The sequence below is a fragment of the Daphnia pulex genome, chromosome 10, assembly GCF_021134715.1.
Source record: "Daphnia pulex isolate KAP4 chromosome 10, ASM2113471v1".
In the NCBI taxonomy this organism is placed as follows: Eukaryota; Metazoa; Arthropoda; class Branchiopoda; order Diplostraca; family Daphniidae; genus Daphnia; species Daphnia pulex.
Window position 1 is genome coordinate 14,694,691 of NC_060026.1, and position 14,371 is coordinate 14,709,061.

The 14,371-nt window shown below is 37.0% G+C and overlaps 7 protein-coding genes across 8 annotated transcripts; 4 read left to right on the forward strand and 3 right to left on the reverse strand.

Annotated features, from left to right (window-relative positions):
• Positions 1-63: 63 nt before the first annotated feature.
• LOC124203978 lies at positions 64-2,728 on the reverse strand. The gene is made up of 4 exons (XM_046600934.1): positions 2,540-2,728; positions 991-2,416; positions 754-903; positions 64-683 (listed from the first exon to the last, which is right to left on the reverse strand). The coding sequence occupies exons 2-4, from the start codon at positions 2,378-2,380 to the stop codon at positions 199-201; spliced, it is 2,025 nt and encodes a 674-aa protein (XP_046456890.1). The 5' UTR covers positions 2,381-2,416; positions 2,540-2,728; the 3' UTR covers positions 64-198.
• Positions 2,729-2,792: 64 nt separating this feature from the next.
• Positions 2,793-4,231, forward strand: LOC124203995. The gene is made up of 6 exons (XM_046600971.1): positions 2,793-2,957; positions 3,042-3,205; positions 3,277-3,446; positions 3,535-3,679; positions 3,741-3,993; positions 4,060-4,231. Exons 1-6 carry the CDS (start codon positions 2,893-2,895, stop codon positions 4,160-4,162), a joined length of 900 nt encoding a protein of 299 aa, XP_046456927.1. The 5' UTR covers positions 2,793-2,892; the 3' UTR covers positions 4,163-4,231.
• Positions 4,232-4,543: 312 nt separating this feature from the next.
• LOC124204004 (lipopolysaccharide-induced tumor necrosis factor-alpha factor homolog) lies at positions 4,544-5,676 on the reverse strand. The gene is made up of 5 exons (XM_046600980.1): positions 5,529-5,676; positions 5,308-5,401; positions 5,158-5,225; positions 5,002-5,096; positions 4,544-4,935 (listed from the first exon to the last, which is right to left on the reverse strand). Exons 2-5 carry the CDS (start codon positions 5,399-5,401, stop codon positions 4,827-4,829), a joined length of 366 nt encoding a protein of 121 aa, XP_046456936.1. The 5' UTR covers positions 5,529-5,676; the 3' UTR covers positions 4,544-4,826.
• Positions 5,677-5,852: 176 nt separating this feature from the next.
• Positions 5,853-7,871, forward strand: LOC124203987 (cell cycle checkpoint control protein RAD9A-like). 2 transcript variants are annotated; one of them, XM_046600958.1, is made up of 7 exons: positions 5,853-6,094; positions 6,165-6,388; positions 6,448-6,612; positions 6,672-6,775; positions 6,836-7,060; positions 7,130-7,323; positions 7,380-7,871. In XM_046600958.1, exons 1-7 carry the CDS (start codon positions 6,061-6,063, stop codon positions 7,697-7,699), a joined length of 1,266 nt encoding a protein of 421 aa, XP_046456914.1. In that variant the 5' UTR covers positions 5,853-6,060; the 3' UTR covers positions 7,700-7,871. The 2 variants fall into 2 exon arrangements, with proteins under 2 accessions (XP_046456914.1, XP_046456915.1); XM_046600959.1 differs by having other exon boundaries at positions 7,130-7,311.
• LOC124203974 (squamous cell carcinoma antigen recognized by T-cells 3-like) lies at positions 7,853-11,365 on the reverse strand. The gene is made up of 12 exons (XM_046600913.1): positions 11,036-11,365; positions 10,845-10,971; positions 10,680-10,784; positions 10,347-10,624; positions 9,860-10,292; positions 9,613-9,786; positions 9,382-9,550; positions 9,165-9,320; positions 8,679-9,105; positions 8,470-8,617; positions 8,307-8,399; positions 7,853-8,239 (listed from the first exon to the last, which is right to left on the reverse strand). The coding sequence occupies exons 1-12, from the start codon at positions 11,201-11,203 to the stop codon at positions 7,911-7,913; spliced, it is 2,607 nt and encodes an 868-aa protein (XP_046456869.1). The 5' UTR covers positions 11,204-11,365; the 3' UTR covers positions 7,853-7,910.
• A 20-nt stretch (positions 11,366-11,385) lies between these two features.
• LOC124203994 (zinc finger and BTB domain-containing protein 18-like) lies at positions 11,386-12,861 on the forward strand. Its single transcript, XM_046600970.1, has 3 exons — positions 11,386-11,792; positions 11,858-12,276; positions 12,345-12,861. The coding sequence occupies exons 1-3, from the start codon at positions 11,572-11,574 to the stop codon at positions 12,617-12,619; spliced, it is 915 nt and encodes a 304-aa protein (XP_046456926.1). The 5' UTR covers positions 11,386-11,571; the 3' UTR covers positions 12,620-12,861.
• Positions 12,862-12,919: 58 nt separating this feature from the next.
• Positions 12,920-14,309, forward strand: LOC124204001 (putative methyltransferase DDB_G0268948). The gene is made up of 7 exons (XM_046600977.1): positions 12,920-12,962; positions 13,037-13,154; positions 13,243-13,403; positions 13,470-13,680; positions 13,753-13,850; positions 13,926-14,064; positions 14,143-14,309. The coding sequence occupies exons 2-6, from the start codon at positions 13,044-13,046 to the stop codon at positions 14,050-14,052; spliced, it is 708 nt and encodes a 235-aa protein (XP_046456933.1). The 5' UTR covers positions 12,920-12,962; positions 13,037-13,043; the 3' UTR covers positions 14,053-14,064; positions 14,143-14,309.
• The last annotated feature ends 62 nt before the right edge of the window (positions 14,310-14,371 follow it).

Here is a 14,371-nt window from a genome sequence, read left to right on the forward strand (position 1 = left end):
ATTTACCAGTTATTTCCCCCATCATTTGCCTAGCGCAGAAATAGCAGAATTAAGATAATAATCAATTGTGGTTATAATTGTATTTCTTTAAGTAAAATCAGGGGTTTTCTAAGAAGAACAATAAGATTGAAGATTATCAAGCAGGTTGAAGTTAGAATTTAGTTAAAATTTTGATGGAAAATTTCCATTTGTTATGAATTAGACAATAATTTTCTGAACAAATTCTTCCTCCAATAAGATTCCAGTGAAATGAGTGAAGTGAGCACTATCGTCATACAGAGACACTCCTGGTGACATGCAGCAAATTTGTAGCCAAACTTTATCGCCTTTTTTCAAATTCAGCGTCAACTGTAGGGTCAGTTGACTCTTTAAATCAGCGACGTTGTGAGCCTCTTCAGTCCGACCCTCTGCAATTTCACCACCATTCAAATAAAGTTGAATGCCTAAATAAGCAGGGGAAGGTGAAGCTGGAAAATTAGCCAGTCCAGTGAAGGAGAAAAAATACGTTCCCGATCGCCGGGACTTGAATACTCCCGATGTGGAATCCATTGCATTTCCGTAGTTGATAACTTCACGCTGGAACGGAATCGGAACTGATTTTGTGCTGAACGAATCGTATCTGGTAACGTAGAAATGGACGGGTAAGGATTTTATGTCGACATATCCAATCCAGTTTTGTAAATCTGTCAGATAATTTATCGTAAGTTTCCACGTTACAGAAATAATTTAGTTGGGGGCTAATTTGCTACTTACCATTTTCGCTTGGGGAAAAGTCGCAATAAACAGCTTCAAACTTTGTCGATCCCTTAACAAGAAATATTCCGCTGATTTTATGCCCCATTCTCTGCAAATCTTCACATGAGGTTGGCATTTTACCGATGTCCATTATTTCGTTTTTTCTTTCTGTTTAAATAAAATTAAATTGAAACATCAAAATAAATTTAATTCCAATTTCAGGAGAAAAAGGAGTGAGGGTTACTATTTTAGTACCGTAAATTTCTTTTTTCAAATCTTCGACGGTGTTCTTCAGTTTTTGCCATTCATGGGATGGGGTCAATTTTTCTTGTTGGAAAAAATTTATGGGCGTTGACAGAATGGCGGTCGTATAATTTACGCGCACTACTTTGTCTTGAAGTAACTGAGTGTCACGGAAATTGGCTAGATTGATTTTGCTCAAGTGCATGGGTTTGGGTACGAATTTTTCTCCATTCCACTCAACGTGATCTTTAGTTTCCTGGTAAAATTTATCTGAATCTTCTTTAGAAATGGAACTGTGGCCAGACAAATCAATATCCAGGGAGCCTTTTAATCCAGCTAAATAATCTAACTCCAACCGGCCTCCCCCTTTCTTGGTATTCGTGTAGATTTCCACCAATTTCTTCTGGGCATCAATGTCCATTTTTGTGTAAGCATCATTCAAGATTTGTGTCGTTTTGTCCGGTCGATAATTATCATCGTTCCAGTAAACCGAATCCCACATCGTGTCGGTTTGCCCTTTGATGGTCGACCTGGAAGAGATGAGCAAATTCTCCAACATTGTATAAATTTTCTTTCCTGAACTAGTGGATACAACATCCGAGTCCACGAACGTGTCCATCCGGATGTGGGTGGCCATTTCAGTTATCATTTTCTTTTCGTCGCCGGCCGTGAGAAAAATTTCTTTTTCAAAACCAAATTTCTGCAAGAGCTTGTTGGCCATGTCACCCGTTGTGACACTTTCAATTTGGATGACCCTTTCTTTGGTATTGGCCGTTTTCAACGACAAACTGAAAAGAAGTTTGAAATGGTGAAACTGTTGCGGATCGGAGCGCATTGCCTCGGCCAGTTTGTCGCAGTCACTTTGGTCAAAACAGTTGAGAGTCAAGCAAATCTCCTTATTGTTGTTCATTGGTTTCCAATCAGTGGGCAAATAAAAAGATGACGTAGGCGAGGAAGTGGCCAGAATCACACTGTCGAGTGGAAAAACTTCCACCTGGTTAGGTTTAATTTGTCGATCGAACATATCGGTCAACCAGTTGACCACTTTATTTCGAACATCGTTGTTCCACATCTCCACATGGAATCGCATTTCTGGCTGATTTGTGACGCTGTTGAGTTTGCTGACGGCACTTTCGTGATGCAATAGAGCGATAGGAGCGTAATAATACTTGTGTTGGTTAGATGTCGTATTTGGCTTATAGTTATCAACGTGTTGGTAAATGTTGACGCCAAAATTGCCATACTCAACATAGCCAAGCCTCTCTCGGGATATCTGCAAATTATTCCAAGGGTAAGTATCGGGAGTGGAAGGGTCTGAATTGTCCGACAGTTGATTTGTACAAATAACAGCTGCAGCCAGGAGAAGCATTGCCAATAATTTTGACGGGCACAAGTTCATCATTTTCTGTTTTATATTATAAAAATTCCTTTTTGAAACCTAAACGATTATAATAATAGAAATATTTTACTCACACATTTCTGAAATCACGTAATCTATATGGGTGATCTTAATATGTGTAAAACCATTAAAAAAATTTGCTATTTAAAGTTTTCTATTTACCTTTTTCCTTCGACAGAAAGGTTAATACACGTAGGACGTAGCCTGTGCACTATTTCGATTAAATGAAACCAATGAAACCACAATTTATCAGGGTTGTTATCTTATTTTAAATGTTACGCTATCTATAAGATATGACGACGAAAAAATTAGAAAAGTGCGTGGGCGTCATCATTGGTGAAAACTGAAAACTGAACTTCGCGCCTAAGCGGCAGCGCCACCTATTAAACATTTAGATTTATGGAAAATCAGGCAACGTTGCGACTATCCAATGTCTCCTTAAACTTCAAACGTCATAGTAATGTTCAGTTTACGTTCGTTGTTATAAATGAATTGAGTCCCCAAAAAATAACATCATGGATAAACCCGTACCAAAAAGGGCCGGCCTTGCTATACCAAGAAGCAGAATTCCTTCCAACAGGTACTCTTAGAACAAATTGTCAATCTTTTCAGTCTACCATGGCTCATCTTGGACAAGTTTAACATTCTTATTTCTGTGAATAAGCTCTACTCCAAGTAGTGTTATACCACGACGAGGTACTTCTACCCCAACAGGATCATCAAGCAAAAATAGGAGCTGCAATTTTTCCCCAATCACAAACCCGGATTTCTCTAAATCATCTGCCGGGTCAACCGACAAACTTGAACCAAAGCTGCTCAAACCTCTGGGTCAGTGAAATAATTAAATTTGTCTTGGTTATGATCACTTAAATATATAATGCTGGTTTCTTTTTTCGTAGGCCCATCATTTCCTGCTCAACAAACATTAGCTGAAAAGAAATTAGCCCAATCAAGAACAAAATTGTCTACTGAAGAGCAAGCTACATTGATGTACATGATGTATCAACAGCAACATTTCCTAAATAATCAAATTGAAGAATCTAAAGACAGAGTGTTGGCAGAATGCAAGGTAAACAATATACGATTATAACATTAATGTATACTCTTATTTAATTTTTTAACAACACTCCTAACATTTTAATTGAAAATGGTTTCAGGAACAAATGGAAGACCTCTGGAATTTGATCAAAATTAAGGAAAACAAAATTTCCCAAATCAAGGAAAGGAAGAGACTTGAAGAAATGCGGTTGGAACTCACTTCTCAGATTGAAGTATTGGAACCAATTGTGAAGCAAACAACAGGTTTGTCAAAATGTTCACATACTAGAGACATTCTTGAATCTTGGTTTGCATTTGTATTCAGATGCACTAAGTACTGTAACCCCTAAAGTTAAAGAGCTAGCAGATGGTTTGGACATCTATCGCCATCAGATTCGTCTAATTGATATCAATGAATTTAAAAAAGAAGAAACAGATGAATTGATCAAAGTTTTTAAGAACAGCACAACTCTATCCGATAACATTCAGGTGGAAAAGTTTGATGAGTTTATTAAAGCCGCAAGCGTAATTTCTGATCTAAACGGAACTACTGCTATGCAAATTGGAATCATGGAGGAGTATGTCTGCGTTATTTAAAAAAAAAACTCTTTGTCTAGGTCGAAATAAATTATTTTCTGTTTTAGATGCCAGAATATGATGTCGCAATCGATTACTCGGCTTGGCCAAGAACTAACACTGAGAGATACAAAAACGGACTTTAGAAAATTAAGCGATTTGGATGTATAAAAGTTACGTTTTGTTTATATTGTAAGATTATTTCTGTCATGATAATTAAATACTTTGATAGAAATCCAACCATTTCCTGTCATTTGTTTCTTACTGCGCTTCTATTAATGGGTAGGTTAATCCCCAAAACCATGTTGTTTGTATCTATGAAATAGCGGGAAACATTTAATAAGCATCGTTTTGGTTCTTTTTTAACTTTTTTCCATAGGAATAACATTTTCTATATATTTAACGAGCAGCATAAAAATAATTAATAAACTACGGCACTGCAAGATTCAAATTAATTTAAAAAAATTCAGTTAAGAAAAGGAATATAGGTTTTTTGTCCCAGTCGAACAAAACGTTTTTCAATGAATTTAAAATTTAAATTACAAACGACAATTTTAATATATTCGAAGTTTATTCATTGATAAATTTTGGTGATAAAATTAACACGGCGTATCTTTGATTTTAATAAGTAAGCGGAGTAGATATTGAAGCAAGGTACGAATAATACAACGTTCAGCATTTCTATTGTTTGAAATTTTGAAATTGAAAAGCTTCGTGTAATTAGGAAAAAGGTAAATTTTGGCATACAAGATGCAACAACCAAATTTGCCAAAAATGAATATGAAATTTAACACACAGAAAGAACCAATTGCCTCTTCATAGTAAGAACATTAGCTTAAAAGTGGCTGTATCTCCCCAAGTATGCTTTGCAATTTGGACAAGCATGATGAACATTCATGCACTCAGGAATACAGCAGGGGATAAGGCAACAGCCCAACCAACATCTGGTAATAAAAATATATGTGTTATATCAATGTGTAACTCTTAAGAAATTGCTGACTGTGTAATACCCAAATAGAACTAAAAGACCTCCAGAAAGCCAGGCAATCAGACCAGGTTCAGTACGCACAGAAGTGTCAATTTCAGCATGGCAATGTGGACAGACCTGTAAAGAAAGAAGATAGAGAAAATAAAATATATAATTAACTGTGGAGGGAAAAACTAACAGTGTGTGTTGTTCCGGGTCCAACAGGTATCACGGTTGTCACAATAATAGGCTGCTGGTTGGTTACATCTATTAAAAGAGATAAACATTGTGATTTTGAATGTGAGGCACATTTCCCATTAAAAGTTAAAATACTAAAAAAATGCTTTACTTTGATGAGGAGTAAAGGGGCTTGATGGATTAACACCACCCACTGCTTCCATGTAAGAAGGAGGGGCAGCTGGAGGAGGACCTTGTTTACTCATCTGTGAAATAGTTTATGGAGAATCCAATGAATTATTGGTAAATTGGTAATCAGAATATCAGACCAACATTAACTTCAATGTTTTGTATTCTGAATCATGAAAGAGTTTAAATTTTATTTGTTATTACCTTAGAAAGTCATGCAGTACAAGTAAGTTATTCACAAACGTTTACACTCTGTGCTCTAGTTAACACTACACAGCTGTTCTTAAGCTCCGCCCCATGACTTTTCAGAATGTAATCAGCAGGAATTGGACAGCGGAAAAGCTGATGTAATTGAAAGTCTTCCAATGTTTCAGAATGTTATAATTGAAAACCATTGATAAATCAAGGGGAAAAAAAATTTCCTTGAAGTACCTCAGCAGATAAGACCGTCTTCTTTATCTATGGTTAAAAGTACAATCAAGTTTCAGTGACTTGCAGATGTGGCCGAAATAATACGAGTCACGCTCGTCACTTGTTTCATTTGTTTACATCTTCAGTGAAGATAAAATCTCAACAGCCAATCGGGGCATACTTGAAAAAATTCATTTCCGTGTCGTCTGCGTGCTAAACATTCTAAACGTGTTATCCGGGACATGGGGTTACCGATATAATTTCTGGCGGCATTTCGAATTTTTTTTTAGTGCAAACAACTAAATTTACATTGAAGTAAAGAAAAATGAAATGTCTTTTGGATGCAACCAGTGTTAAGGGTACGACATGATGTTTCATTTGATTGTACTAAAGCAGTTGAAAGCTAAAACACTTTCTTTTATTCTTTAGTTTTGGCGCGAGCCATACACTCATTGGCTAAGATAGGTGATGAATTGCACATTTCACCAATGGAAAATGGATTAACTCTGAAGACCGTCAATGCTTCCAAATCTGCCTATTCAGCTTTCAATTTTCACCTACCTTTTTTTCTTGACTACACGCACATAAGTGAAAATACTGTTCACGCTGATCCAGAAGAAGATACTGTGATTAAATGTAAACTTCCCATGAAGGTCTGACAAATAACTTTAATGTGAAGTATTGTGTGTTTACAATGATGTTTTGTTTCCAGTCCATCTTGTCTGTATTTAGGTCGATCGGAAGCTTGGAAAAATCAGTTGAAACATGTAAGATAATGCTACCACTTCTTGAGGCTCTGTTAATCATTGAGTTCAGGTGCAAACATGGAATTGTTAAGTACTTCAACTTAAGATACTTTGAATGTGAAAGTGTTGAAGTAAGTCCTTTGATTTGGTCTCGCCAGACTTTTAATGAAAATAACCTAAAAATTCATAGGCAGAATTCTCTAAGGAGGGTTACCCCAGTAAATTTTCCTGCTCTTCACGTTTTTACAATGAAACTCTTCAAAGTTTTCATTCAAGCACTCAAGAAGTTACTTGGTAATCCAACAACATAATTGTCATGTTTAAATAACCTCAAATTTCGTTTATTCTTTCAAGGTCCCTTGCAATGGATCAAGTACATTTGAGTAACCATATTGATGATGAAATAGACCCATCCAAATGTGTTCGTACGGAAGTCACGTTGGTCAAGGATGAATTCATTGAATTTAACGTCGCTCTGTGTACTCAAGTTACATTTTGCTTGAAGGAATTACGAGCTATTTTGGCCTTCGCAGAAGCCCTGAAACTCGATCTTGATTGTCGAATGGAAGGCGCCGGACAGTAAGCAATATTTCATTTTACTTGTGATTCAAAAGTTGCATCGATTATTTACGGAATTCCTTCTACCAGGCCTGTTTTGTTCAGTCTACAAAAGGATGACTTGTATTCAGCAGATTTTCTCCTTGCAACTCTAACGCCTGCTCTGGACACTACGGCATCCATTAGTTCGCGAACTGCCAAACACGAAATGTCAGTACAAGGCAATACCTCCAACCATCCGTCTCCTGTCCCTACCCTGAGGAATAAAACAGGTAACAAAACAGGCTTGAAAGGGAAGTCAGGATCTTGACATACATTGCTCTCCTCGTGAATTTTCTAGATTCCAGGACCATTTCGCGTGCCAATTTGGTCGATTCTAGGAACGGTTCTCGTGCAAGCACGACACACACTCGTTTACACACACCTTTGATACGACAAACGCCTGTTAACGAGGATCATACCCCACGTCTTAACAGTCTATCTCTTATCGAGCCCCATCCGTTTCCTGATATGGAAGTAGATTTGGAACCCGAAATTCAACCACCTCCTAATAAGAGAGCTCGGGCTCGCTACATATTTCAGAATTGTCTCAAGTTAACACAAGAATACAGAGAGCGACCAACTGAAGTCTTTGCTCCGGATTCAGAGGAAGATGAATAGCAAGAGACGAAATAACCCTTTCCCGGCTTTCCCCTCATCCAACGATTTTGTACATTTTTCTTTCGCCGAGTTAACTCAGTATTGTTTTGTGTCAGAATTTTGTAACGGTACATCACTGTATCCTATATAATGATCACAAAAGTTAAAGTGCCATTAAATGTTGATCAGTCCATTTTTTATTTATTCGTGCCATTTCAATGTCATTTTCAAATTATTTCTTTAGAAGCATGGACCGGAAATCGGCATTGCTCTTCGAAGCACTGGCGGGAACACTGACGGGTGGCGGCATGGTGGAAGACTGAGATGTCTGGCGAAGGACGGCGTTTGGAACAAACGACACTTGCGTTCTCCTTACCCGTGTTCCGCCACCCAAAGATAGTTCATCCTTGTCCAGGTTTCTGTCTTCGCGACGTGGAGGTGGATTGCTTAACGCAACCGTCAAAACTTTGTCCTGGAATGTAGTTCCGTCTGTCTGGTTCATAGCCATCGTCGCTGAAACTTCATCTTCGAATTCAACGTAAGCCAGACCTTTGGGCTTTCCTTTATATTTAATTAAATAGAAGTTAGTAAAGAAAAAATAAATTTAATTTAGATTATTAAACGCTACCGTTCCGTAACGTTACTAATCGAACGTCCTTCAGAATTCCAAATTTTTTAAACAGAGCTTCCAAGTCTTCTTTAGTAGTAGTGAAAGCTAAGCCTGTTATAACATCAAATAGATTTGGGATAAAAACAAATTAAGCTCGTACCTAAAGATCGCAAATACGTACCTTTGATAAACAGTTTTTTCTTTTCTAATGTTGACTGGTACTTGAAAGCTGGATGCTTCAATGCTGCGTCCGGTTCGCTTGGAGACATGAAAACCGGTCGTCCTTTCATGAGCTCACGGTCCCGCTTCAGAACTGCTCTCGCTTCATCCTAAGATAGTTTTAAATGAATTTAACGGACAAGCGTAGGAAATTTAATTATGGAAGTTTACTTGTGAAGAAAATTCGACAAAACAAAATCCTTTGCAACGTTGTTTGTAGTCCAGAACAAGACGTATGTCCGTTATGGTGCCGGAAGAACTCATCATGTTGCGTACATCTTGTTCAGATGTTTCGTAGGCCAGATTGCTTAAAAAGACCGTATTGGCATGACGGGAAGGATCGGTAACCGGTTTAGGAATGACAACGGGCTTGCTAGCAGGTTCGGTGGCGTTTACTTTAGGTTCAACTTTCTTTTTGGGAACAACTTTCGTACTAGTTGCTGCGGCATCATGGCTTATTTTAGGTTTTTTGGCAGGCACGGGTTTCGATTCTTTCGCATCTTCAATCTTTCCTCGTTTCCTACCTTTAGCCGTTTCTACTTCTTGAACCGTTTGCCCCTCTCTTTCTTTATTAACCTTCTTCATCCGAGCTTCACACCTGGCATATTTAAACAATTAAAATCAAAATTTTCAAAAGCTTTAAATTATTTTTCAGACCTCTGTTTAGCGATATCCATGGTTTGTAAGTCTCCTTCTTCGCGTTCAAATTGCAGCCATTGCTTAACGATCAACTCTGGCCAATCGGACGAAGAGACTCCATTTAGACTCTTCGTAAATAATTTGCGGACTTCTTCTTTATTGTTATCGTGTGTTCTGTTATAATAAGCATTGTGTTAATATAACTCTAATAGAATTAACTAATTAGATCAATAACCTTTCAAACTGAACACGAGCCAGCCACCACTGAGCAGATTTACTGTGTCCCCGGCTTATAATCTTGCTCCAGAGGTCTCGAGCTTTAGGCATATTATTCAGCTTTTTTGCTTCGAAATATGCCCAATATTGTAGCAGTGTACACTCCGGGTCTCCTTCGACATCATAAGCTACAAAACAAAAAAGTTATAGTTTTTATATTGGCGATTTCATTGGTCTTAGAAAAACTTACTTTGATCTAAATGTTCGGTCGCTCGTGTAAAAGCTTCACGAAGTTGAACGATGTTCTCATTGTCACTGTCACCCCATGTGCATTTTCGTACAAGGTATTCAATGAAACTCATCCAGACGGACAGCAAATCGGCCGCTGTTGCTAGTCCCGCATTGAAAGCCTTCTCTACTAAACCTGTTGAGTAAACCCTTGAATTATTAACGTAAAAAACAATATGAATGGTTATTATAATTCGCTATTTATCTACCTGCAATGAATCCATCCTCTTTTTTGTAGCGCTCGGCAGCCAAGATGTACTCAGACCAGATGGGTCCGTTCCACGGACAGTTGCGGATTGCTCGTTTAAAAATGGCAAAAGTGGTTTCTGCGGCTTTGAATTGATGATCGACGAACTTGCAATAATCGTTCCAGAATGAGTCATACAGCGGCATCTCGGCAACAATACGCTCGAAAAGTGCTTGAATGCGAGCAGGATCTTTAAATTCATTCATCTCGAGATCCAAATACGTACGGTAAGCTGCAACCTTGTGGTCGTTTTCAACAGCGATTATCAGGGTGTCTTCTATGGGTGCTATCTTTTCCATTTGTCCCTTTGCTTTGTCATAAGTGGCTTTGACATGTGGTTCAATTTTCTGATCCAAAATCTGAAGCCACTCATTGTATTCTGTCCAAGTTCGCTCCTGAAAATAAGACTTCAGTAAGAAGAACAAATCTACGATATTTAAGAAATTTACCATATCCAGCAAGGGAACGGAGAGTTGACGGTTGAACAAATGCGTGATTTTTTGGGCTTGACTGGTCTTCTCAGTTTCACTTCCACCTTTAGTTGTTTGATATATCGCCATTTCAAAATCGCGATAAGAATCCCACAGCAAAGCCCCCTTTACAACATGAAGTCCTCCATGTCGAATGGCTTCTTCCATAACTGCTCTAATTTTTTTCAATGCTTCAACACCTCCAATATCCATTCCAGCAAGACAAAATTGGATGTATTCCACCCAAATATCAATATCTGAAAATGATAATATTTATATTTTGAAAAGTTGAAAATTTATATTTTTATATACTTAAGTAGTCCTCTGTTGCCCTTTGAAACAGCAATTCAATTTTCTTTTTGTCTTCATCTGTTAATCCAAGTTTAATTTCATCTCTTAGCCAGTCAAGCCATAGTTCTAAATAAGAGAATAAGGAATGTAAAAAAAAAATTATCTAAATTGTTTATTAAATCTTACCTTCAGTCAGAGGATAAATGGCATGCATAGATTCTCTGGCATATCTCAACTGATCTAGTTCCCCAAGTTTTTGTAGAGAACTAATCAGTTCAACATGTGTGTTGTAGGCATTTGGAGATTTTGCGAGCTAAAAACATACAATTTTTTTAAAAATTGAACCAAAAAATTCACAAACATGGGAAAACACTTACTTCTTTTCTTAGTTCAACAATTCTTCTCTCGAGAACATAATGCTCTTCCCTTTCTTTTTCTGAATCATCAGAATCAGAGCTGCCTGACCCATTAGGGTTGTCATTGCCTTCAAAACTCATTTCTTCAGTCTCATCTTCCTCAGCAAAACCTTGCTGGACATCCATCATGAAGCTCTTTTTGTGTATGTGTATAAATAGAAGCACTTGTACTGTATAATTCTTTAATAATTCGAGATCGAGTTTTGGGGTTGTTGGGTTAATTTCAAAGACAACACAACATTACATCGATGTTGTTCGTATTCGGCACGCACAGCCTAGCGGCAGATGAATGAACTATCAAGCAGAAGACTTAAATCTTCACATGAATCACATCTGCTATTCTGCTTAACATTAATTGATTTGATTGACTGTTGAAAACAACACATCCAAGACGATCGCTCAACGAAATTCGAAATATACTTTATTTAGCTTTTTTAAAGAGTTGAAGAAATATATTTCCAGTGATTTTTAGACTTGGTTGACTCTTAAACAAAGAAATGGAAAACAAGACGAATTTTAAATCTCTGGACGATCTGTGGACTCGGAATTTGTTGGCCATGTATAAAAATCAATGTCACGCAGATGTAACTTTAATTTGTGAAGGAAAAAAAATTTTGGTTAATCGTTCTGTTCTCGCTTCGCTTAGCCCTTTGTTTAGCCAGTTGCTATTGGGTTGTGATTCCCATGTTGAGCCTGTCATTTTCCTTGAAGGATTCAGGTAATAGTCATTCCCATTTGAAACTTATTAAAAAATAACCATTTTTATCTTTTACCATTCAATAGTTATAAACCTATGGTCTGCTTGGTTAATTACCTTTACAATGGGATTGCTGAAGGATCATCAGTCGACTTGGTGACAGTGTCCACATATGCCAAAGAACTTCAAGTCAAAGGTCTTGTAAAATTACATGGGAAAGAACAATTCCAAGTGGAAATATTAGAAAAGAGAAAGGTTGAGGAACAGCTGCAAAAGCTGCAGTCGCATGAAATTGAATGTGATTCTGATTCAAGCTCAAATGAAGATGAAGATCTTCAAATAATTTATGAAAATGTTCAAGAATCTCTTCCCACAAAAACAGATGATTCAAATGAAAATTTGACCAAAAACACAGTTTCTTCAGAAATCAATTCTAAAAGGAAAAGGCAAATCTCCCAGTGCTCTACACACACTGAAAAGAAGATTATTTTAGAGCCAATTCCAGGTACAAAAATAAAATTGTATTACCAGTCTGTATAGTGATCACAAATTTGTCTATTTTCTTTACGGCAGAATCATCTAATAATTCAAAATCTGCTGTTGCAGTAAAAGCCCTCAAGTGCTCTATTTGTAAAGAGACATTTAATGCAAAAACAGAGTTAAGAAGTCATCTTGGAATTCATCATTCCGAGCAGCTGACTTGTAGCATCTGTGGAAAATTGTTTACCTCGCGCATTACTTTAAAGAGACATTTAAGGAGGCACATTTCTTCACTTGATGGCCTCCTTGGTTCGTTGTCACAGTGCCAACTTCATCTAAACGAGCCGTCAGATAACATCGCCAATTGACTTTAACTTCTAGTAAAGATGATCAACCATAACTGTAAAATTTTTATTGCAATTCTCCTTTTGGCCTATTGCACCAATATCCGTCTCAAGTAAGCATGTTATTTTCGATATTTGGTATGTGCACTACCCCTATATATTATTTTGAATAACTTAAATTGATTGCATTTGCTATTGAGTTCTGTGGGCTGATAAGATATGATAAAGATTTTCTGATAATTAATAATTTAAAAAGTCAATCGTTATGCATAATTGCGGTTGCGTATTTTTGTACGACGCCGTCTGGTGGCTGAAGCTCACGATACAATACAATAACAACAGTTTTGAAGTAAACAAAGTGCTGGCGGTAATATTTACTCCTTAAAAATATTATATTTACCATTTTCAAAATTCAAACTTAGTTTTAAAATATTCTTAAAGTGCAATAATGTCTCAGAGATATTTTGAAAGTGTCACACATGCTAATGTTTATGCTAAATTTCGCCCGTGTCCGCCGAAGCAGCTTGGAAATAGAATAATTAACTATCTTAAAGAAAAGGTAACTTGAAAATCTTTAGGGTTTGAATTTTGACCCAGGGCAGTGACTAAACTGAGGACACATGAAATTCCTGTTTCATGTTTTGCAGTATGAAGGGGAACTAAGCCTTTGTTTGGACGCTGGGTGCGGAAATGGCCAGAGCAGCAACCTATTCTCATCAGATTTCAAAAAGGTGATTGCAACAGATGTGAGTTCTGCTCAAGTCACTGTTGCAAAGACCATGAATCATCCATCCAACATTGAATTTCTGTAACATGAAGAATTCATTTTTTTTTTTTAAACCAAAACAACCAACAAAATGAATTTATTATTTAGGGTAAGCCCTGCTGAACAAATTCCTGCTAAAGAAAGATCAGTGCAAATTGTCAGTGCTAGCCAAGCATGCCATTGGTTTGATCTACCCCAGTTTTTTAAAGAAACTAAAAGAGTTCTTTGTTCAAATGGTATTGTGGCCTTGTCAGGATACACATTTCCTAAATTTATACATCCAACCAGAGAACAAGACTTTCAAAGGGCTTTTGATTTGGTACTAGATCTAATAATTTATGGTAGCCTAATTGTCTTGGACTATAATCTTTCTTTCTTGTTCTGGAAATAGCTTTATTACCAAAGAACAGGCCCTTATTGGGGAAGTGGTCGTGAACTCGTAGATAACGAATATTCTAATATAGTGCTTCCGTTTGAAGATTTCATAAGGTATCCTACATTTGAATGCTCCAGAATTTACTTGAATGAATCTTGAAAAACTTCATTTTTTTCATGGACATTGAGAGAGGAGTTTTGGACAGAGGAAACCAGAACAACTATTTCAGAGTTTGTTGGGTACATTACTACTTGGTCTGGTTACCAGAATTACTGCAAAAACCATGGAGCCCAAGCAGGAGAAAATTTTAACTGAATTTACATCAAGGTATCAAATTACATTGCTGCTTAAGTATTATTGTTCATCCCAACACCTTTCTTTTGTGTGTCTGACATTTGGTGACAGCTGCCTGAAAGCCTATGAGGACAATAAAGACGAGGGGCAGTTTACAATAAGACGTAAATATTTTTTGCTGATGGGGCGCAAAGGAAAAGAATAATGTCGAAAAGTCAATAAACCAAGGATGCTGACATATGTTCCATGAAAAGAAATAAAATAGTTTGATTTTAAAACATTGATTATTGGTGAGTTCAATATAAAGGGAAATGCAACTACAAGCTTAAACCATACAACT